This window comes from Heterodontus francisci, chromosome 16, assembly GCF_036365525.1.
Source record: "Heterodontus francisci isolate sHetFra1 chromosome 16, sHetFra1.hap1, whole genome shotgun sequence".
Classification (NCBI taxonomy): Eukaryota; Metazoa; Chordata; class Chondrichthyes; order Heterodontiformes; family Heterodontidae; genus Heterodontus; species Heterodontus francisci.
The window spans coordinates 100,422,463-100,446,091 of NC_090386.1; the positions used below are offsets into that span (position 1 = coordinate 100,422,463).

A 23,629-nucleotide genomic window follows, 5' to 3' on the forward strand; every position below is an offset into this window, starting at 1 on the left:
AGGATTTTTCAACCCATCCCCCATGGCAACATCAGACACCTGGACTTAAAAACATTCCAACCAGATCATAACACAATGTGTGTAGGCTTGCTGCTAGGTGTTGCCACAACAACAGCTTTTCTTAGTTGCAGGTTTGGGCTTGGAAGGAAAATCTTCCACAATTACATTGCGACAGAGAGTGAGCCCAACAGAAACATACAGCGTGTGAATGCAAGACAAAGCAGTGCGCGCCAGAGAGCACAAGCGAGATACCTCCATTTTAAAATTCTCATCCTTGTTTTCAAATCCCTCCATGGCCTCGCCCCTCATTATCTTGGTAATCTCCGCCAGCTCCACAACCCTCCAAGATATCGGCACCCCTCCAATTCTGGCCTCTTCAGCTTCCCTGACATTAATTGTTCCACTATTGGCAACTGTGCCCCACCTCTGGAATTCTCTCTCTCTAAACCTCTCTGTCTTGCTTTCCTCCTTTAAGATGTTCCTTAAAATTTACCACATTGACTAAATTTTTGGCCATCTGCCCTAATTATTGTCATACGTGGCTGAGTGTTAAATTTGCTTTATAATGCTCCTGTGAAACGCACTGGGACATTTTATGTCAAAGGCGTAATTTAAATATAAACTGTTGTTGAACAGAACATCTGAGAGAGAGAGAGACACCAGCAAGAGAGCAAAAGAATGAGAAAGCAAGTGAGAGAGACAGAAAAGGATAGCACGAGAGAGAAAAAAAGAGAGATACATGAGAGCAAGGGAGAGGAGGTCGAGAGAGAGAGAGAGAGACAAAGACACAAAAACAGGAGACAGCGGCAAACAGAGAAACAGCAAGGCAGAGAAAGGGAGTGAGAAAGAAAAGCACAAAGAGGAAAAAAGTGAGGAACCAGGAAGGAAAAGTCGCCTGGAGCTAAACACATTGAATGACCTCATCCAACAGATGCTACAGTCCGGATCAGCTCAAACTTCAGGTCCGGGAATGCTTGATGAAAAGACCAACATTTCACAGTGGACTGAAACAGATCATCTTCTGCCTCTCTGAAAGATGGATAGGTAGGGAAGGAAATAGAAGACTGGAAACAAAACGAAAACTCTCCGATATCCAGCATAGCAACGGAATCCGCGCACAACTAGAAGACTCCATGCCGGATTCCTGGCCAATACGGAGGCAGCTGATTCCGCCCGGATTTCCATTAAGAGTCACAATCGCCCCAGATCCTGGGGCTCCTCATCGCTTTCTAGTAACTGTTACTGCTCCCCCACCCCGCCCCCCACCAACTGTTCTCCAGCGAACACTGATAACACTGCGGAAGGTTGTTTCAGACTGGTCAGTGATATCCCCTTCATATTGTAACTCTCTCATACCTGCTGCTGTCACTGGAAAAACATATACTACACTCATTTCATAGAACAATTCAGCACAGGAGGCAGCCATTCAGCCCATCACACTGGTGCTGGCTCCTTGAAAGAGCTATCCAAATAATCACACTCCTCTGCTCTTTCCCCATAGCCCTGCTATTTCTTACTTTTCAAATATTTATCCAATTCCCCTTTGAAAATTATTATTGAATCTGCTTCCACTGCCCTTTCAGGCAGCGTGTTCCAGATCACAACAACTCACTGTGAAAAAACAATTCCTATGTCACCCCTGGTTCTTTTGCTAATCACTTTGAATTTGTGTCCTCTGGTGACTGACCCTCCTACCAGTGGAAACAGTTTTTTTTCTATCTACTCTATCAAAACCCTTCATAATTTTGAACAACTCTATTAAATCTCCCCTTAACTTTCTTTGCTCTAAGGAGAACAATCTCAGCTTCTCCAGTCTCTGTGTAACTTACATCCCTCAGCCCTGGTATCATTCTAGTAAATCACCTCTGCATCCTCTCCAAGGCCTTGACATCCTCCTTAAGTGTGGTGCCCAGAATTGGACACAAACCTCCAGCTGGGGCCTAATCAGTGTTTTATAAAAGATCAGCATTTGTACTCTCTGCCTCAGTTTATTAAGCCAAGGATCCTGCATGATTTCAAACATCCTCAGTTAAGTCAACAGGTGGCAAAGTCCAGTTTGGACACTGCTACTCTGCCAAACTCAAAACAAGTACAAAGCATAAACCCAAGGGGTGTTACCCATGGAAGTTAGCTTTATGCTTTAATAAATGGGATTAAAGGGGGAGTGTATAAATGGCTTGGAAGAAATTAGGTGCATTTCTAGGGATCAAGGGGGAGTTAGGTGAGGTTGAAATTAGGTTTATTGGGTCCAATACCTTTCCCTGCAGACTCCAGATCACAACCTTCACTCACTACCTAGCCCAGATCACCAGTCTGTGATTTGCCATCCTTTGATGGGTCAAATGACACCCAATTTCTAGACAATAAAATTGAAAAGAATTGTTTTTTTTTTAAAAAGATGCTTGTACCTACACTGTTCATGAAAAAAACGCATTTATTATAACAGAACAGAGAGACTCTTTGATATCAGTTACGAAGAGGTCACATGAAAGAAACTGAGGCAGTTTGAGACGGTATTTGAAATCGTGCATCATCAGGGAGGGACTGTGCAGTAAGACCGAGATATAATTAACATCCCCAACACATCAATGCGAAAAACAAACTCCCGCATTGCATTTTAAAGAATCTTATCCAGTGAATGCAACATTGCAAGATGTGCTGTATGACTTAATCTGCTCTCTCTCAGCAAAGAATTATTCTCTTAATCGCTGTTCATTATTCTAAAGAGATTCATGATTTCATCAGCTGCAGTGGTTCAAAGACGTTAACAATTCACACTCCATTCTCCTTTGCAGGATCATCAAAGGCAGCTAGAGAATTTGATGAGACGATGCTGACCTCTCTCGGGGCTACAATATTCACCTAAACCACATGGTTTTAAGCATCAATTGCATGTGTGTAGGTACGCACACATGTATGTATTTGCACATGTATATGTGTGGGTGCTCCTGTGCCTACATGCAAATTGCATGCCCTGCTATTGGAGATGCTCACCAACTGACAAGTTGTGAATGATGTCTTTACAATAACTCTGTGTGCTGGACCTGGACCCGTGTGCATGTTTTCTGTTGGGCGTCACAGGAGGTTACACACAAAACATCCCCACTACCAAATGGCGGAACATTCCACCGGGATTACTTTCCCTTCCTGCCCAACCATATTTCAAAAAAAGAAGTTTTTCAGCAACAAAAGTGGTTTTCACAACTAATCAACACAAATGTACAATGGGGATACTTTGCACAAGTCTTGCACTACAATGCAGGAAGGCTGATCACATGGGGCGTGAACACTTTGGGGAGATGTGCAAGAGAATGCTAGTCTTTAAATTGCTTTCTCTACTGAATCTGTTGGCCTTCTATTCCTCACCCAAGTGACCATGGGGAACACCAGCAGGATATCCAACTGTGGAAATGCTCACAGCTGAGCCCGATCCCATCCTCCTCGCCACCAGTGGGAGCTGCACAGCAAGCGGGAACAGCACCGCTGGTCCTTTCCCAAGACAGGTTCAGGGTTGCTGAAGCAGACACAAACCAGCACAGGCTGAATATCAAATACTTACCAAACAACCCATCAAGCAATCCCTTTTGGAAATCCTTTTGGCACCTGCCCTAAAAAATTTTTTTTTTAATTTCCGAAATAAACTTTATTCATAAAATTCTGTAAAAATTACATTGCCAAACAGTTTCAAACAGCACCAAAAAATACAAACATTGCAAGGGAGATCAGTTTCCTTCAATACTATCATGAGTTTCTTCACAACCCTTCCATTTCACAATTGTCATGCCAATTACAGTTTTACATTTACAGCAAATGAAAATATTAACGATACAGTTCGAGGGGTTTCTCATGGATCCAGCCCCTCAGTTCAGCTCGGTGGGGGGACCTCCTAAAAATGCTTTTTAAATATAAAAGTGCATTTTGACCATGATGAGCAAACAGCTCCCAGTTCCACACTAAGCAGCCTGAGTACCCCAATACTGTGAGTGTGTCTGAATGCCCAAGTCTGATGAACGCTGTTGAGCCTGGCATGTGGCAGATAGTGAGTACACGTGAAGCCAGACAGGTAGCAGCAGGCTGAACCAGGGAACAGACATGCTGCGTCTCAACTTGCTCAAAGTCTTCCAAGGCGGTTAATTATTCATGCAATTTGTTCAGTGCAAGGAATAACCTACTTGTTACAGCAGGGTAATGATCCACTATTTTTTTTTAAAAAAACAATGTATCATGGAGGACATACTCAAATGTTTTAACCAACGTGCGTGAGCATTGGGGGAAGGCTGTGGTGATGGGGGGGGGTGGGGGTGAAAACTCAGCAAGAACTAGGAGGAGATACCAAGTCCCGGAAAGTTACATCAGTGTGTTAGTTAGGAGCACTCTCACCTTTGAGGAAGGCAACTATGGGTTTAATCTGGATGAGGATTGGGGAATATTATCTAGGCGGCACAGTGAAGTGCATTGCTTAGCTTCCTTTATGATGAGATGTTAAACCGAGGACACAACAGATCCTTCAGATGGATGTCGAAAAAAATTTGCATTTCTCTAGTGCAACTACCACATCTTCAAGTCTTCCTGAAATAACTACTTGAAGTGTAGTCATTCCTGTTCTAGAGGCAAATGTGCCATTTTGTGCACTGCAAGATCCCAAAAACAGCAAAGTAAAGTATCTCTTGACACCTCCATCCCCCACCAGGACAGTTTGAGGGCTCTCCGCTTCTTCCTTGAACAGAGGCCCAACCAGCCCCCATCCACCACCACCCTCCTCCACCTGGCTGAACTTGTTCTCACATTGAACAACTTCTCCTTCAACTCTACTCACTTCCTTCAAGTAAAAGGTGTCGTTATGGGTACCCGCATGGGCCCTAGTTATGCCTGTCTTTTTGTGGGATATGTCGAGCATTCTTTGTTCCAGTCCTACTCAGGCCCCCTCCCCCAACTCTTTTTCCAGTACATTGATGACTGTATCGGTGCCGTTTCCTGCTCCCGCCCCGAACTGGAAAACTATCAACTTTGCTTCCAATTTCCACCCTTCTCTCAACTTCACATGGTCCATCTCTGACACTTCCCTTCCTCGACTTCTCTGTTTCCATCTCTGGGGATAGGTTGTCTACTAATATTCATTATAAGCCCACCGACTCCCACAGCTACCTCGACTACACTTCTTCACACCTTGCCTCCTGTAAGGACTCCATTCCATTCTCCCAGTTTCTCCGTCTCCGACACATCTGCTCTGATGATGCAATCTTCCACAACAGCACTTGATATGACCTCCTTTTTCCTCAACCGAGGATTCCCCACACTGTGGTTAACAGGGCCCTCAATCGTGTCCGGCCCATTTCCCGCACCTCTACCCTCACCCCTTCCCCTCCCAGAACCGCGTTAGGGTTCCCCTTGTCCTCACTTTCCACCCCATCAGCCTCCATATCCAAAGGATCATCCTCCGCCATTTCCGCCACCTCCGGCGTGATGCCACTACCAAACACATCTTCCCCTCCCTTCCCCGTCAGCATTCCGAAGGGATCGTTCCCTCCGCGACACCCTAGTCCACTCCTTCATTACCCCCACCCACCTCGTCCCCTTCCCACGGCACCTTCCCCTGCAATCGCAGGAGGTGTAATACCTGCTCATTTACCTCCTCTCTCCTCACTGTCCAAGGCCCCAAACACTCCTTCCAGGTGAAGCAGCGATTTACTTGTACTTCTTTCAATGTAGTATACTGTATTCGCTGCTCACAATGTGGTCTCCTCTACATTGGGGAGACAAAACGCAGACTGGGTGACCGCTTTGCGGAATACCTCCACTCGGTCCGCAAGCAGGACCCTGAGCTTCCGGTCAACACTCCCCCCTGCTCTCATGCTCACATCTCTGTCCTGGGATTGCTGCAGTGTTCCAGTGAACATCAACGCAAGCTCGAGGAACAGCATCTCATTTACCGATTAGGCACACTACAGCCTGCCGGACTGAACATTGAGTTCAATAATTTCAGAGCATGACTGGCCCCTCTTTTTTATGTTTCGTTTCATTTTTTATTTCATTTTATTTTAGTTTGTTTCATCTTTCAATTTTTTTTTTTACCATGTGCCTACCCATTTTTTTTTCATGTTTGTGCTTTTGACAAGGGCTTTCATTATTCTGTCATTTAACACCCTCTCTGCACTAGCGCTTTGTCTTTCACAACACCATTAACACACTCTTTGCCTTTATCTTTGCCCCATGACCTCCTTGTCAGTTTTTCTCTGACCCTCTTTCTTATCAACACCTTCCCTTTTGTTCTCATTTGCCCCACCCTACTTAATTTGCTTCAAACCTATTACATTTCTAACCTGTGCCAGTTCTGATGAAGGGTCACAGACCTGAAACATTAACTTTGCTTCTCTCTCCACAGATGCTGCCAGACCTGCTGAGTATTTCTAGCACTTTTTGTTTTTATTTCAGATTTCCAGCATCTGCAGTATTTTGCTTTTGCTATTAAAGAAATGATTAGTCAATTTGTCTTTTTGGAGTTGTTTGAGTAAGGTGCATTGGCAAACGGGAGGACATTGAGAGGGGTAGAAGAAGTGGGAGACCTTGGAGTGCATGTCCACAGGTCCCTGAAGGTGGCAGGACAGGTAGATAGAGTGGTGAAGAAGGCATATGGAATGCTTTCCTTTATTGGCCGAGGTATAGAATTCAAAAGCAGGAATGTAATGCTGGAACTGTATAAAATACTGGTTCAGCCACTGTTGGAGTATTTCGTACAGTTCTGGTCACATTACAGGAAGGACATAATTGCTCTGGAGAGAGTACAGAGGAGATTTATAAGAATGTTGCCAAGGCTCGAAAGTTGCAGCTATGAGGAAAGATTGGATCAGCTAGGGTTGTTTTCCTTAATACAGAGGAGGCTGAGGGGTGACTTAATTGAGGTGTACAAAATTATGAGGGGCCCAGATAGAGTAGACAGGAAGGACCTGTTTCCCCTAGCAGAGAGGTCAATTACCAGGGGGCACAGATTTAAGGTGATTGGTAGAAGGATTAGAGGGGACATGAGGAAAGCTTTTTCACCCAGAGGGTGGTGGGTGTCTGGAATTCACTGCCAGGAATGGTGGTGGATGCAGAAACCCTCAACTCATTTGAAAGGTACCTGGACATGCACCTGAAGTGCTGTAACCTGCAAGGCTATGGACCAGGCGCTGGAAGGTGGAATTAGATTGGGCGGCTAGATTTTTTGCTTTCGGCCGGCACAGACTCGAGGGGCTGAATGGCCTCCTCTGTGCCGTAATTTTTCTGTGGTTCTATGGCAGAACATCAGGAATAGCATTACTGGATCTGTAACAATCCACCTGACACAGCTGATGGGGCTTCTGTTTAACATCTCATCAGAAAGAGGGCATCTCCGACAGTGCACTGAAGTGCGTGCCGAGAATGCCTGCTCATGCTATGCAAACATGCAAAACAGTTTGTCCATCAAGCCTGCCTCATACCATCACGACAGGATCATCATTGACTAAAACACGTCTTTCTTCTTCCCTCCCCACGCAGCCATGTAATTCCTTGGGATTCAAAAAATAGAAAAAAGGGAAAAACTATTTTGGAAAATTCCTCTTGGCCTCCTCAAGCAATCAAGAACAGTCCAGAGTAATGGAGTGGGGGCTTGATCCCACAACTTTCTGACTCAGCCAGAGCACAACCAACTGAGGCAAGGCACCAGTAAACATCTCAGCACTGGGCTCACTCAAGGGCGGGTCAACAAACACCACCTGATCTGTCCATCATGAATCATTTATTGTATCACTTTTTAACTCATCACAGAGTTAAAATTAAGTGCTGTCAGCCAATTCATCAAGTTGCAGGGAACACATGTTATGGTCTGGTCTCTGCAGTCATTGTCAGCCAATAGGTGGCTACTGGTTGCATTGGAAGTGTGAGATGACCATCACTGTCCTTGGGTAGGAACGAGTCTCAGTGGCGATCTTAAAGTGTTTGGAACAGACTGATGGGATTTCCAGGAAGGAATCAAGTCATTCAGCTCAAAGCTTCACATATGATGAAAATGAAGATCACCAGGATGTCAAAGTAATGTCAGTTTGATTGACAGCCATATTAGACTGGAAGATATGAGCCAGGAGTTTGAAAGAGACGGGGCGTTGACTCATTTCAGTCTATTCTCAGATGAGGAGAAGTTTCTTCACCCAGAGAGTGGTGAGCCTGTGGAATTCACTACCACAGAAAGCAGTTGAGGCCAAAACATTGTATGTTTTCAAGAAGGAGTTAGATATAGCTCTTGGGTCTAAAGGGATCAAAGGATATGGGGCGAAAGCGGGAACATGTTACTGAGTTGGATGATCAGCCATGATCATAATGAATGGCGGAGCAGGCTTGAAGGGCTGAATGGCCTACTCCTGCTCCTATTTTCTATGTTTCTTCAATGAAGAGTCAGGATTTCTGACCATCAGATTAAGTCAGTCCACAGATATCAGGGAACAAATCTACCTTCTGTGTATAGTCAACCAACTGGCCATGTTGAGAGGGTCAATTTTATGCTGGTTAGGGCAGGAGAATTGTTGTTTTTGACTTTGAGGTTGAAGATTGTAATTACTGTAAATGTGCCATTTACGCTGAAACAGTTCAGTTACCTGTTGAATAAATTTTGTGCTTTGTGCCCTGAGCCTCGGTCTGATAAGAGTGACCACCCATCTGCTGAACCTGAAGCGGTTCAGTGGGGCCAGGCATACATTCATAGAATCATAGAAACTTACAGATAGGAGGCCACTCGGCCCATTGCATCGGTACTGCCTTTGAAAGAGCAGTTGTGCTTGGTGCCACAACTCTGCTTTTTGTCTGTAACCCTGTATGTTTCTCATCCTCAGGTACCTGTCCAGTTCCCTTTTAAAATTATTTATGGAATCAGCTTCCATCACCTTTTCAGGTTGAGCGTTTCAGATCCCGACAACTCTCGGAGTGGAAACATTTCTCCTCATCTCTCCTCTAGATCTTTTTCCAATGATATTGAATCTACGATCTCTGGTTATTGACCACTCACCCTAGGGAATAGTTTTTGTTCTTTACTTTATCAAAACCTCTGATCATCTTGAAAACCTCTATTCGGTCACCTCTTAACCATCTCTGTTCCAAGGAGAACAGTCTTAACTTTTCCAGCGTCTTCATAACTGAAGTCCCTCATCCCTGAAAATATTCTGGTAAACCACCTCTGTATCCTTTCTAAGGCCTTTACATCTTTCCTAAAGTATGGTGCTCATAATACCCCAGCTGAGGCCGAGTCAGTGATTTATGAAGTTCTAGCATGATCTTTTGCTTTTGTATTCAATGTCTATATTTATAAAGCAAAGTAGCCCATATGTTTTTTTAACTGCCTTTTCAACTTGTGCCATGCCACTTTTAAGGATTCATGTATATGGACATCAAGGTGTCTCTGTTAATCTACGCTTTACAAAATCATGCATTTATAGTACACTGTCTTTCCATATTAGTTCTCCCAAACTGCATCACTTCACACTTCTGTGCACTGAACTTCATCTGCCCGGCTTCTATCCATTTCACCATCCTCTCTCTCATCCTGAAGCCTATTACTATCCTCATCACTAACTAGAACATTGCCAAGTTATGTATCATCTGCAAACTTTATTTTGTTGTTCCTTATACCTGAGTTTAGGTTGTTTATGGAACCAAAGCTGTCCTTTGGGGAACACCAATATAAACCACCTCCCAGTCTGAAAACATTCATCCACCACCACCCTTTGCTTACCATCACTGACCTAATTTTGTATTCATACCACCACTTTTCCCTTAATTCCATGTGCTTCCATCTTACTAAGCCTTGTGTGTGGCATTTTGTCAAATACCTAGTGAAAGTCCAAATATACAACATCTACTACGCTACCTTGATCAACCATCTGTTTCCTCAAAGAATTCAATCAAGTTAGTCATACACAATTTAACTTTTAACAAATCCCCACTGACTGTCCTTTCTTAGCCCATGCCTTCCTAAATGAAAGTTTATTTTGATCCTGATAATGGTTTCTAATAACATCCCCACCACCAATATTAGACTGACTGGCCTGTAGTTTCCTGGTTTATCCCTCTCCCCTTTCTAGAATAGAGACGGAACATTAGTAACCCTCCAGTCCTCTGGCACTACTCCTGTATCCAATGAGGATTGAAAGATTGTGACCAGTGCCTCTGCTATTTCTACCATTGCTTCTTTCAGCAACTAGGATGCATTCCATCTGGACCAGGTGACTTGCCAATTTTCAGTAATGCTAATCCTTTTATTAAATCTTCTCTATTATTACCCTGTCCATAACTTTTACTTTCATCATGTTCTCTGCCTGTACATGAAGAGTTCCCTTTGGGTGCTTAATATAACTAACTTTAATATAACTAACTTTTTCCCGAGCAAGTCTCTTACACTATATAGGTTTATAAAATGTTTTAGGGTTCAATTTAATGTTGCCTGGTAATCTGTCCTAATCTCCCTTTGCCTCTCGTATTAATTTTTTCAATTTGCTCGTATACTTTCCACAATTTTCCCTGGTTATTAACTGAATCTTGTTGCTGACATTTGTCATAAACCTCCTTTTCTGTTTTAATTTAACTTTTATTTCCTTTCTCAACAAGATGTATTCATTTTAGATGCTCTTACTTTTTCCTTCAAAGGAATATGGCCAGCTGGCATCGAAACGATCTCTTCCCTGAATAATCTCCATTGCTCTGTGACCTTGCAATCAGCTTTTCCAATGTACCTGTGTCCAGTCTCCTCTTCAATCACTGAAATTAGTTCTTTCCCAGTGGAGCATTTTTACCTTTGATATTTTCTAATTTCTTTCAATAACTACTCTAAACAAATGATGTTGTAGTCAGTGTTAGCTAGATGATCTCCTATTGTAACACATTCCATCTGCCCCACTTCATTCCCAGAACCAGATCCAAAGTTGCTTCCTTCCTTGTTGGACTACAGACATATTAATCGAGAAAGTTTTCCCGTTCGCATATCAGAAATTCCTCACCTTCCCCACCCATAGCCCTGTTTTTTTTCTAGTCTATAATTAGGGTATTTAAAGCCTCCTAATATTATCATTCTATTTTTGTTACACACCTTTGAAAGTTGCAGACTTTAGATGTGCTCATCTATCTCCTTCTCACTGTTTGCATCTCTATAAAAAAAAACTCCCAACAATCTAACAGCTCCCCCCTCTGTTCCTCAACTCAAGCCAAATGGATACAGTCCTAGAACCATCTAGTAAATACCCCTTCCTGTTTTTCCAATAAGTTCTCTTCTACATTTATCTAGGTATTGGGCACACCCTGGGTCATGTAGGACCTAAGGTCCACTGAAAGGTTTGATCTGTGACACTAAACCCAAGGAGAAAAGTTAGCCTAAGCCAAAAAAGGCATTGATGAAAGTCATATTCGTCATATCAGGAATTTAATCGAGATCCTGTCTGCTTAGCCTGGTGGATCAAGAACCTAGGAATAGGAAAAGCCCCTCAAGCCCATTCTCCCCTTCAATTAGATCATAGCCCATCTGTATCTTAACTCTATCTCCCTGCCTTGGTTCCGTATCCTTTAATCCCCTTACCCAACAAAAATTTATCAACATAACAAAAGCAAAATCCTGCAGATGCTGGAATTCTAAAATAAAAACAAGAAATGCTGGAAATACTCAACAATTTATCAACCCCAGTTTTGAAATATGCAATTGGCCCCCAGCCTCAACAGCTTTTTTTTGGGGGGGGGAAGAGAGTTTCAGATTCCACTTCCCTTATGAAGAAGTGCTTCCTGACATCACCCCTGAACATCAGACTGTACATTAAAAAGCTGTTTTTATGTTGGAATCGTTGTTTGGATGCTAGGAGACTGCCCAGTGTCTGCAAGCTAGCTCCCAGGGTTTACATTAAATTCAACTCTCTTAGTCTAGAGGGAGACTTGCAGACCACAGAAAACAACGTTTAAAAAGGTTTGAAGCCAAGATTATATTTTAACAGAAGGCTACAGTCAGGGTAAGCTAACCGACAATAATATCTCAATATTTTACTAGTCTTATTTTACTTGGATATTTGAATCGCTGAAACAAATATTTCTTTATTGAAGGAACAAACGGGGCATTGCAGTGCAAGTGGAACAGCACAGGAAACTGTGTTCAGATCACAACATGGAAAAAGTAACACTTGGGGCTTTTCCCATTATTGAGAAGCTGAGCTGAAGGGCACGGTCTCAGTGTTTACATCGTCAACAAGGCTGGAGCAACAGAAGACAAGAAATCAGGTGATGACAACTTGGTGTTTTAAAAGCCTGAAGATTGCAGCAGCTAGGGAGACGGAGGGAAGTGAGGAATTCCACAGATCTGAGGTCCTGAGGAATGAGTTGGGAGTTGGAGATGGAGTGATAGTCTTCAATTTCTACACAAGAACTTGCATTTCCATTTAGCTGGAAGATATCTCAGGGCATTGGAGAATAAAGGTGGAATAACAAGGCACACAATGGCAAAGGGCAAAGAGAAGGAAACTTGGTGCAGAAGTCACAGAACAGGATAACAATGACTGATTGAAGAGGCACCCATGGTTAAGGGAGGGAGTGAGGAGAAGCGCAGTGCTAGGAGGAGCAGGGAAGGCACTTAATGCAGAAGGATAAAAGTTTGTAATTTTTGTAAATTAAAACAGGGAAAGGCCGAAGAGCAAATTGAAAAGAAGCCTGAGAGTTTCAAAATGGGCAGAGTGGAAAGGAAGGGTTGACTGAGGTCTGGACATTGATGAGGATGCTGGCACAGTGGAGGTGATGATCTGACAGATACAGGATGTGGCGTGTCCAACATTGAAGTGATGAATGACGCACTAAAGATTCAACAGAAGGGAGGAAGGGCAGAGGCAAGCAATGCTGTAAGAAACAAACAACATTGTATTTCCACAGTACCTTTCACAACATCAGGACACGTGAACATGCTTGACAGTGTGAAATGTATTCACTGTTCTAATGCAGGAAACACAACAGCCAATACGCACACAGCAAGATCCCACAAACATTAATGTGATAACAACCAGCTACTCTGTTTGAGGTGTTGGTTCAGGGATAAATATTGGCTCAAGACACCAGGGAACGTTCCCGGTTCCTCTTCAAAACAGTGCCAGTGGACATTTTACATTAATGTGAGGGCAAAGGGATCTCGGTTTAACGTCTCAACCAAAAGATGTCACATTTCTAACACTGCGGCACTCCCTCAGCATGGCCCCTCTGATAGTGCAGCGTTCTCTCAGTACGCCCCGTCCGACAGTAGGAGAGAGGCTGTAAATCCTGCGGCGAGTAACTCACCTCCTGTCTCCCCAAAGCCTGTCCACCTTCTACAAGGTGCAAGTCAGGAGTGTGATGGAATACTCTCCACTTGCCTGGATGGGTGCAGCTTCAACAACACTCAAGAGGCTCGACACCATCCAGGACAAAGCAGCCCGTTTGATTAGCACCCCATCCACAAACATCCACTCCCTCCACCACCGACGCACAGTGGCAGCAGTGTGTACCATCTACAAGATGAACAGCAACTTCCAAACCCGCGACCTCTACCAACTAGAAGGACAAGGGCAGCAGATGCATGGGAACACCACCACCTGCAAGGTCCCCTCCAAGTCACATATCATCCTAACTTGGAACTATATCGCTGTTCCTTCATTGTCGCTGGGTCAAAATCCTGTATCTCCCTCCATAACAGCACTATTGGTGTACCTGTACCAGACGAACTGTAGTGGTTCAAAAAGGCAGCTCACCACCACCTTCTCAAAGGCAATGAGATGGGTAATAAATGCTGACCGGGCCAGCTATGCCCACATCACATGAACAATAAACTGATGGTGGAGCTGGAAGTCAGAGAGTTGAGGAGCAATGGGGGGGTGGGGGGAGAGGTCGGGGAAAGAGGGAGAGAGTCAAAGAGAGAGAGGGGGAGAGAATCAGAGAGAGAGGGGGAAGAGATGCAGAGAGAGAGGGGGAAGAGAGTCAGAGAGAGAGGGGGAAGAGAGTCAGAGAGAGAGGGGGAAGAGAGTCAGAGAGAGAGGGGGAAGAGAGTCAGAGAGAGAGGGGGAAGAGAGTCAGAGAGAGAGGGGGAAGAGAGTCAGAGAGAGAGAGGGGGAGAGAGTCAGAGAGAGAGAGGGGGAGAGAGTCAGAGAGAGAGAGGGGGAGAGGTCGGGGAAAGAGGGAGAGAGTCAAAGAGAGAGAGGGGGAAGAGAGTCAAAGAGAGAGAGGGGGAAGAGAGTCAGAGAGAGAGAGGGGGAAGAGAGTCAGAGAGAGAGGGGGAAGAGAGTCAGAGAGAGAGAGGGGGAAGAGAGTCAGAGAGAGAGAGGAGGAAGAGTCAGAGAGAGAGAGAGAGAGAGGGGGAGAGAGTCAGAGAGAGAGAGAGGGGGAGAGAGTCAGAGAGAGAGAGAGGGGGAGAGAGTCAGAGAGAGAGAGAGGGGGAAGACAGTCAGAGAGAGAGGGGGAAGAGAGTCAGAGAGAGGGGGAAGAGAGTCAGAGAGAGAGGGGGAAGAGAGTCAGAGAGAGAGGGGGAAGAGAGTCAGAGAGAGAGGGGGAAGAGAGTCAGAGAGAGAGGGGGAAGAGAGTCAGAGAGAGAGGGGGAAGAGAGTCAGAGAGAGAGGGGGAAGAGAGTCAGAGAGAGAGGGGGAAGAGAGTCAGAGAGAGAGGGGGAAGAGAGTCAGAGAGAGAGGGGGAAGAGAGTCAGAGAGAGAGGGGGAAGAGAGTCAGAGAGAGAGGGGGAAGAGAGTCAGAGAGAGAGGGGGAAGAGAGTCAGAGAGAGAGGGGGAAGAGAGTCAGAGAGAGAGGGGGAAGAGAGTCAGAGAGAGAGGGGGAGAGGTCAGGGAAAGAGGGAGAGAGTCAAAGAGAGAGAGGGGGAAGAGAGTCAGAGAGAGAGGGGGTAGAGAGTCAGAGAGAGAGAGGGGGTAGAGAGTCAGAGAGAGAGAGGGGGAAGAGAGTCAGAGAGAGAGGGGGAAGAGAGTCAGAGAGAGAGGGGGAAGAGAGTCAGAGAGAGAGGGGGAAGAGAGTCAGAGAGAGAGGGGGAAGAGAGGCAGAGAGAGAGGGGGAAGAGAGGCAGAGAGAGAGGGGGAAGAGAGGCAGAGAGAGAGGGGGAAGAGAGGCAGAGAGAGAGAGAGGGGGAGAGAGTCAGAGAGAGAGAGGGGGAGAGAGGGAGAGGGGGAGAGAGTCAGAGAGGGAGAGGGGGAGAGAGTCAGAGAGAGAGAGGGGGAGAGAGTCAGAGAGAGAGGGGGAGAGGTCGGGGAAAGAGGAAGAGAGTCAGAGAGAGAGGGGGAAGAGAGTCAGAGAGAGAGGGGGAAGAGAGTCAGAGAGAGAGAGAGGGGGAAGAGAGTCAGAGAGAGAGGGGGAAGAGAGTCAGAGAGAGAGGGGGAAGAGAGTCAGAGAGAGAGGGGGAAGAGAGTCAGAGAGAGAGGGGGAAGAGAGTCAGAGAGAGAGGGGGAAGAGAGTCAGAGAGAGAGGGGGAAGAGAGTCAGAGAGAGAGGGGGAAGAGAGTCAGAGAGAGAGGGGGAAGAGAGTCAGAGAGAGAGGGGGAAGAGAGTCAGAGAGAGAGGGGGAGAGAGTCAGAGAGAGAGGGGGAGAGAGTCAGAGAGAGAGGGGGAGAGAGTCAGAGAGAGAGGGAGAGAGTCAAAGAGAGAGAGGGGGAGAGAGTCAGAGAGAGAGAGGGGGAGAGAGTCAGAGAGAGAGAGGGGAAGAGAGTCAGAGAGAGAGAGGGGAAGAGAGTCAAAGAGAGAGAGTCGGAGAGGGAGTCGGAGAGGGAGTCGGAGAGGGAGTCGGAGAGGGAGTCGGAGAGGGAGTCGGAGAGGGAGTCGGAGAGGGAGCCGGAGAGGGAGCCGGAGAGGGAGCCGGAGAGGGAGCCGGAGAGGGAGCCGGAGAGGGAGCCGGAGAGGGAGCCGGAGAGGGAGCCGGAGAGGGAGGGGGAGAGGGAGGGGGAGAGGGAGGGGGAGAGGGAGGGGGAGAGGGAGGGGGAGAGGGAGGGGGAGAGGGAGGGGGAGAGGGAGGGGGAGAGGGAGGGGGAGAGGGAGCCGGAGAGGGAGGGGGAGAGGGAGGGGGAGAGGGAGGGGGAGAGGGAGGGGGAGAGGGAGGGGGAGAGGGAGGGGGAGAGGGAGGGGGAGAGGGAGGGGGAGAGGGAGGGGGAGAGGGAGGGGGAGAGGGAGGGGGAGAGGGAGGGGGAGAGGGAGGGGGAGAGGGAGGGGGAGAGGGAGGGGGAGAGGGAGGGGGAGAGGGAGGGGGAGAGGGAGGGGGAGAGGGAGGGGGAGAGGGAGGGGGAGAGGGAGGGGGAGAGAGAGGGGGAGAGAGAGGGGGAGAGAGAGGGGGAGAGAGAGGGGGAGAGAGAGGGGGAGAGAGAGGGGGAGAGAGAGGGGGAGAGAGAGGGGGAGAGAGAGGGGGAGAGAGAGGGGGAGAGAGAGGGGGAGAGAGAGGGGGAGAGAGAGGGGAGAGAGAGGGGGAGAGAGAGGGGGAGAGAGAGGGGGAGAGAGAGGGGGAGAGAGAGGGGGAGAGAGTCAGAGAGAGAGGGAGTGTGTGTCAGTCAGACAGACAGAGAGAGAATGTGCACATACAGAGGTGCAAAGAGGATCACCAGATAGTCTGTTGATTATCTCCTGTCCAGGAATACATGTGGTATGAGGACAACCTCACCAAAAATGGCAACTCCCATTTGCTGTCCTTGTGGTAAATACAAGGTTAAGTTTTCAAACTTGGCGTGTGGTTGCGGCATCTGCACAGGGTCACGTTTGTTAATCCTGCTTTTCATTAAGAGAACAGCTGTACCTGCTGGATACCATATGCAAAGTCAGACACTTAAAGGAGTGAATTATAGGCCGTCAGGTGTCGGACACGATTAGCACAAGATGTGGGTTAGCAGTGCATCCTGTGCAGCAAGTCTTCACAGATGCAAAGCGGTGAATAAGTGTACAACTCACTAGAAATCAACAGCCTTGTAACAGCCTTCTTCAAGTTGCATGATTCATCCATTTACACTTGCTTACATCAGCAAAATCCCATAACTTGTATCTGATTAACTAACTGTTGAAAGGATTACAGATTTCAGCTTAGACTCATGCATCCAGAGAGCGAGGGGGGGCAGGGCAGAGCGAGGGGGGGCAGGGCAGAGCGAGGGGGGGCAGGGCAGAGCGAGGGGGGGCAGGGCAGAGCGAGGGGGGCAGGGCAGAGCGAGGGGGGCAGGGCAGAGCGAGGGGGGCAGGGCAGAGCGAGGGGGGCACAGACAAGTTGGGCTGAATAGCCTGTTTCCATGTAATAAATGTGCTTTTCTCTTCAGACATGGAAGCCCAAATGCTGGTTGGATCGAAAACGTCTCGCAGGATATTTGGCCAAACTACTCACAATTGTCAACTTACAGAGCTCTGAAACCTGCCTCCTGTCATTTCACTCACCTCGTGTGTTAGTTGCCAGGTCTGCTACTTTCTGAAAAGCATCAAGAAAGGATCCAGCGATTACAATGGTCGTCCTGAAATTTACACAGAGGATTAATTATGTTCACATGTTAATTCCACAACACTTCACAGTACAGTTCAACCACTGAGATTGGGGCGGTGCTGGTGGGGGGGTTTGTGGCGGTGGGGGGGGGGGGGGGGGGGAGGGTAGGGCAGTCAGGGGGGTTTGGGGCGGTGGTGGGGGGGGGTAGGGCAGTCGGGGGGGTTTGGGGCGGCGGTGGGGGGGGGGTAGAGCAGTCGGGGGGAGTTTGTGGCGGTGGTGGGGGGGGTAGAGCAGTCGGAGGGGGGTTTGTGGCGGTGGTGGGGGGGCAAGGGCAGTCGGGGGCGGGGGGGTTTGTGGCGGTGGTGGGGTGGGGTAAAGGCAGACTCAATGCCACATTGTTAAACTCACCTGCAATACCTCATCAGCTAAGTGCTGACAATTTGTGCCTGAGTCTAAGAAAGTGAGTGCAAGTGGGCTATTCAACTGTAATGGTCATCACATTGGAGCCTGATTCTGTCGCTGCCTTGGACTGCCATTGCTGATTGGACATATTCCTGGCAGTCTCACCACATGACCTCTGACTCTAACTGACAGCCTGACAGTCACCATTACCGAGACCCGCTTTTTATTTCCGGATTATTTTAAAACCCGAATTCAAACTATCAAACTGCCCCGGTGGGATTTGAATTCACCTTCTCGGAATTCATAGTCAATAACATAACCACTCTAACTTAGGCTGAATTCAGCAAAGATCAGGGATCGAATCTGTTACCTTGCTGAACTGTCTGGTTCAGCATCATACAGGGGGCCAGGCGTATTTAACCCCTCTCAGTATTTGATTATTGAAATGATTTCAACTGTTTTTCATTCAGAGATGAGATGAAATGTGCAAACCGCTCAGTTCAGATGGAACCAGTCTGAATGAGAGCAATACTCAGTAAAAAGCGATACCCTCCTCTCTACATTTAACAAGAAAAGCAGCCCAAACATTCCGGAAGAGTGGGTGAAAAAACCCAAAACTTCAAATCTGAAGATTAACACTAACTGCCCAGAATGAATCTGATTAGGTTACAGCCCAAGCTGACACCCCAAGTGAGGGAAAGAGGCTGCTGGGAAGGAGGCGGAGCGCTGTTCCTGTGACTCGGAGGGAAAGGTCCCTCACTCGGTTTATGGTGATTGGTCACAGATCAGTCATTATCTCACTGAATAGCAAAACATGCTCGAGGCACTAAAATAGCCTCTTCCTGTTCCTTTGTTCCGTCTGAGTCGCACAAACTAGACTGGATTTCAGAACATCACAGCAAACTCAGCCAGAGCTCCCACACTGAGTGGTTGTTCAGTGGCCCCTCCTCCAACAGACTCCAAACAAGTTAACAGGAGAGATGCAAAACAAGTACAGAGATACTGGGCCTACGAGCAGGGAACAGAGCAGACTAGGAGATTTAATGGAGGTTTTTAAAACTGTGAAGAGTTTCATAGAGTCAATAATAAAAGACCATCTTGAGGTCAATAATTTCAGAGCATGACTGGCCCCCCCCCTTTTTTAGTTTCACCTTTTATTTTTATTGCATTTTATTTGTTTCATCATTCAATTTTTTTTAACTATGTGCCTGCCCACTGTTTTTTTATGTTTGTGCTTTTGGCAAGAGCTTACATTATTCTGTCATTTAACACCCTCTCCGCACTAACACTTTGTATTTCACTGCACCATTAACACACTCTTTGTCTTTGCCCCATGACCTCCTTGTCAGTTATTCTCTGTGACCCTCTGTCCTATCAACACCTTCCCTTTTGCCCCATTTTATTTGCTTAAATCCTATTACATTTCTAACCTTTGCCAGTTCTGATGAAAGGTCACTGACCTGAAACATTAACTCTGTTTTTCTCTCTCCACAGATGCTGCCTGACCTACTGAGTATTTCCAGCATTTTCTGTTTTTACTCCTGTTGAATGAGTTGAGGGTCTCTGCCTCAACTACCCTTTCAGGCAGTGAGTTCCAGACCCTCACCACCCTCTGGGTGAAAAAGTTTTTCCTCATCTCCCCTCTAATCTTTCTACCAATCACTTTAAATCTATGCCCCCTCGTCACTGACCTCTCTGCTAAGGTGAATAGACCATCACCTCCACTCTATCCAGGCCTCTCAAACTTTTGTACATTTCAATCAGATCTCCCCTCAGCCTTCTCTGTTCCAAGGAGAACAACCCCAGCCTATTCAATCTTTCCTCATAGCTGCATTTTTCTAGTCCTGGCAACATCCTCGTAAATCTCCTCTGTACCCTCTCTAGTGCAATTACATCCTTTCTGTAATGAGGTGACCAGAACTGCACGCAGTACTCCAGTTATTGCCTAACCAATGTGTTATACAGTTCCAGCATAACCTCCCTGCTCTTATATTCTATACCTCGGCTAATAAAGGAAAGGATTCTTCCTTATGCCTTTTTAACCACCTTATCGACCTGTCCTGCTACCTTCAGGGATCTGTGGACATTCACTCCAAGGTCCCTCACTTCCTCTAGTCTACTCCGTATTCTCCCATTAATCGTGTATTCCTTTGCCTTGTTTGACCTCCCCAAATGCATCACCTCACACTTCTCTGGGTTGAATTCCATTTGCCACTTTTCTGCCCATCTGACCAGACCATCAATATCTTCCTGCAGCCTACAGCTATCCTCCTCGCTATCTACCACACGGTCAATCTTTGTGTCATCTGCAAACTTCTTGATCATGCCCCTTACATTTATGTCCAAATCGTTAATATACACCACAAAGAGCAGGGGACCCAGTACTGAGCCCTGCGGAACGCCACTGGAAACAGCCCTCCAGTCACTAAACCCAACAATTACCCTGCGTTTCCTGCCACTGAGCCAATTTTGTATCCACCTTGCTGCATTTCCCTGGATCCCATGGAATTTTATTTAAACCAGGGATACAGGGCTATGGGAAGAAAGCGGGGCAGTGGGATTAGTTTGTGATTGATACAGGGCTATGGGGAGAGAGCGGGGAGTGGGATTAGTTTGTGATTGATACAGGGCTATGGGGAGAGAGCAGGGCAGTGGGATTAGTTTGGGGATTGATACAGGGCTATGGGGAGAGAGCGGGGCAGTGGGATTAGTTTGGGATTGATACAGGGCTATGGGGAGAGAGCGGGGCAGTGGGATTAGTTTGGGGATTGATACAGGGCTATGGGGAGAGAGCGGGGCAGTGGGATTAGTTTGTGATTGATACAGGGCTATGGGGAGAGAGCGGGGCAGTGGGATTAGTTTGGGGATTGATACAGGGCTATGGGGAGAGAGCGGGGCAGTGGGATTAGTTTGGGATTGATACAGGGCTATGGGGAGAGAGCGGGGCAGTGGGATTAGTTCGGGATTGATACAGGGCAATGGGCAGAGAGTGGGGCAGTGGGATTAGTTTGGGATTGATACAGGGCTATGGGGAGAGAGCGGGGCAGTGGGATTAGTTTGGGATTGCTCTAATGAAGTGCCAACACAGACACCATGGGTTCAATGCTCTTTTTCTGTGCTATAACCTCTATGAACGGTGAGAGCAGGACCCAGCTGGGCTGTGATGCCTTCAGTAGTTGAATGGCCTGCTGATCCTCACAATGATCAACTGGATGAAGTACTGGGGAAGCTGTGGACCTGGACCGCAGTCTCAAACAGGGAAGGAGGGAAGAACAATTATCATGGCAAAAAAAATTAATTCATGAACTTCTGAGGAGTTGGATCAATAAATTTAATACCTTAAGTGTGATTGCAGCTTTGTAGTTTTGGAGATGAAATCCTCCCAGACCGGGTAACCACCCTAGAGAGGAATAAAAACACAGTCAACATGAGGAAATGCAACTGCATTTAATCTGAATCGACGTCAGGTATATTTGTCTCATTAGCAAACAAACTGCTGTTTTGCACAGTCCATCCCAAATTAGAAAGCTGTGCACAAGCACACGTAGGAGAGGAGACACCTCACAGGGTGTTTAGCGAGATACCAATGAAACTGAGAAAAACTGTGATAAAATGATAGTCAGACTTCAACCAAAAACTAGGAATCTTGGCAGTAAAAACATAATGCCTGCTCTGGAGGAAACTTAATTCCAGGTTCCTGCTCCCAATCAGCCGGGGGCTCCCCCTCCCCTCCCCGCCCAATCAGCCGGGGGCTCCCCCTCCCCCCCCCCCCCCCGTCCAATCAGCCGGGGGCTCCCCCTCCCAATCAGCCGGGGGCTCCCCCTCCCCTCCCCGTCCAATCAGCCGGAGCTGGATTTGTGTAAGCAAGGGTGAGTGGTGTGAGAACAGGAAGAGAATTCTCCTGTCACAGTTAACCATTACTGACCGCCCAGGTTCCATCTATTTTATCAGTGGCCCTCATCATGTTGCTGATCGAGACATGTCAACCTCCTCTTTATGTCTTTAACAGTGAGTCAGTTGAACAGAATGTGGAAACTGCCACACCCAGTCTTCTGACACGAGAGGATGTGTAAGGAGAGAGCACAAAGACTCCTGGAATCCAATCACCTAAATGGGCCCCAGAGGCATCCAATTGAAGAGATTTCAATAGAATCATTTTAATATTAGGAGAGGTGAAGTTTTAACCTTCAATCCTTTAACACTGAAAATTAGTGACACAGAACTCCTTTCATGGCTGATGTCTCAGAAATCTGGGTGGACACACAGTCAGCAGTATAACTCCAATCTGCTGACCTCACAGGATGGGTGTGAGATCAGTCGCTGTTATCTAAAGCAGCCACAGGTCTTAGGGAGCAGTTGTTAAAATGATCTGATGGAGAGATTGTCTAGATTGCTGCATTTCTATTATCAGAACTATTATTTATAAAAATACAAATGCAAAACTCTCAATTTCCTACTAATTCATATCAAATATATAACACTAATTTGTCACCAGATTCTTGGAAGAAAACAGTGAACCAATTAGTCAATCGCAGAGATTGTGATGGATAACATCCACTCCTCCTCACTGAAACATCAGCTCAGCTTGTCTGATCTCTGCTCTCTCGAGTGAATGTAAAGATCCCATGACACTATTTCAAAGTGCAGGAGGGGTCTTCCAGACAATATTTATCCTGCAAACTTCATTAAAACAGGTTATCTAATCATTATCACATTGTCATTTGTGGGAGCTTGCTGTGCGCTAATTGGTTGCCGAGTTTCCTACACTAAAAGTGACTGCACTTCAAAAGTACTTCATTGAATGTAAAGCATTTAGAACCACCCTGAGGATATGACAGGAGCTATATAAATGCAAGTTCTTACTTTTCACCAAATGATTGGGTCACTCACTGTCTCATTTGCTATTTGAACATGCTGAGATTTTCCATAAAGCAACATTCCAAAAGTAATTCATTGAAATAAATTGTCTGTGGCTCAGCGGGAGCTCTCTTGTCTCTGAGCCAGAAGGTTGTGGGTTCAAATCCCATTCCAGGACGAGTGCATAACTCTAGGCAGACCCTCTAGTACTGAGGGAGTGCTGCACTGTCAGAGGGTCAGTACTGAGGGAGTGCTGCACTGTCAGAGGGTCAGTTCTGAGGGAGTGCTGCACTGTCGGAGGGTCAGTACCGAGGGAGTGCTGCACTGTCGGAGGGTCAGTACCGAGGGAGTGCTGCACTGTCGGAGGGTCAGTACCGAGGGAGTGCTGCACTGTCGGAGGGTCAGTACCGAGGGAGTGCTGCACTGTCGGAGGGTCAGTACAGAGGGGGCGCTGCACTGTCGGAGGGGGCGCTGCACTGTCGGAGGGTCAGTACCGAGGGGGCGCTGCACTGTCAGAGGGTCAGTACCGAGGGGGTGCTGCACTGTCGGAGGGTCAGTACCGAGGGAGTGCTGCACTGTCGGAGGGTCAGTACCGAGGGAGTGCTGCACTGTCGGAGGGTCAGTACAGAGGGGGCGCTGCACTGTCGGAGGGGGCGCTGCACTGTCGGAGGGTCAGTACCGAGGGGGTGCTGCACTGTCGGAGGGTCAGTACTGAGGGGGTGCTCCACTGTCGCAGATGCTGTCTTTCAGATGAGAAGCTAAACCAAGGCCCTATTTGCATGGGAACACCACCACCTGCAAGTTCCCCTCCAAGTCACACACCATCCTGACTTGGAACTATATCACCGTTCCTTCACTGTCACCTGATTAAAATCCTGGAACTCCCTTCCTAACAGCACTGTGGGTGTACCCACCCCACATGGACTGCAGCAGTTCA

General features: G+C 47.1%; 2 protein-coding genes across 2 annotated transcripts in view; one reads left to right on the forward strand and one right to left on the reverse strand.

Annotated features, from left to right (window-relative positions):
* LOC137378417 (uncharacterized) overlaps window positions 1–23,629 on the forward strand; it is a 576,275-nt gene that overhangs the window by 290,368 nt on the left and 262,278 nt on the right. The window lies entirely within an intron of this gene.
* The window catches only part of mtss1 (MTSS I-BAR domain containing 1), a 171,527-nt gene that overhangs the window by 140,271 nt on the left and 7,627 nt on the right, over window positions 1–23,629 (reverse strand). The window contains exons 4-5 of the mRNA XM_068048606.1: window positions 21,174–21,235; window positions 17,391–17,464 (exon numbers count right to left, since the gene is read on the reverse strand). Coding sequence (XP_067904707.1) covers window positions 17,391–17,464; window positions 21,174–21,235 — 136 coding nt within the window. The remainder of the gene's footprint in view (window positions 1–17,390; window positions 17,465–21,173; window positions 21,236–23,629) is intronic.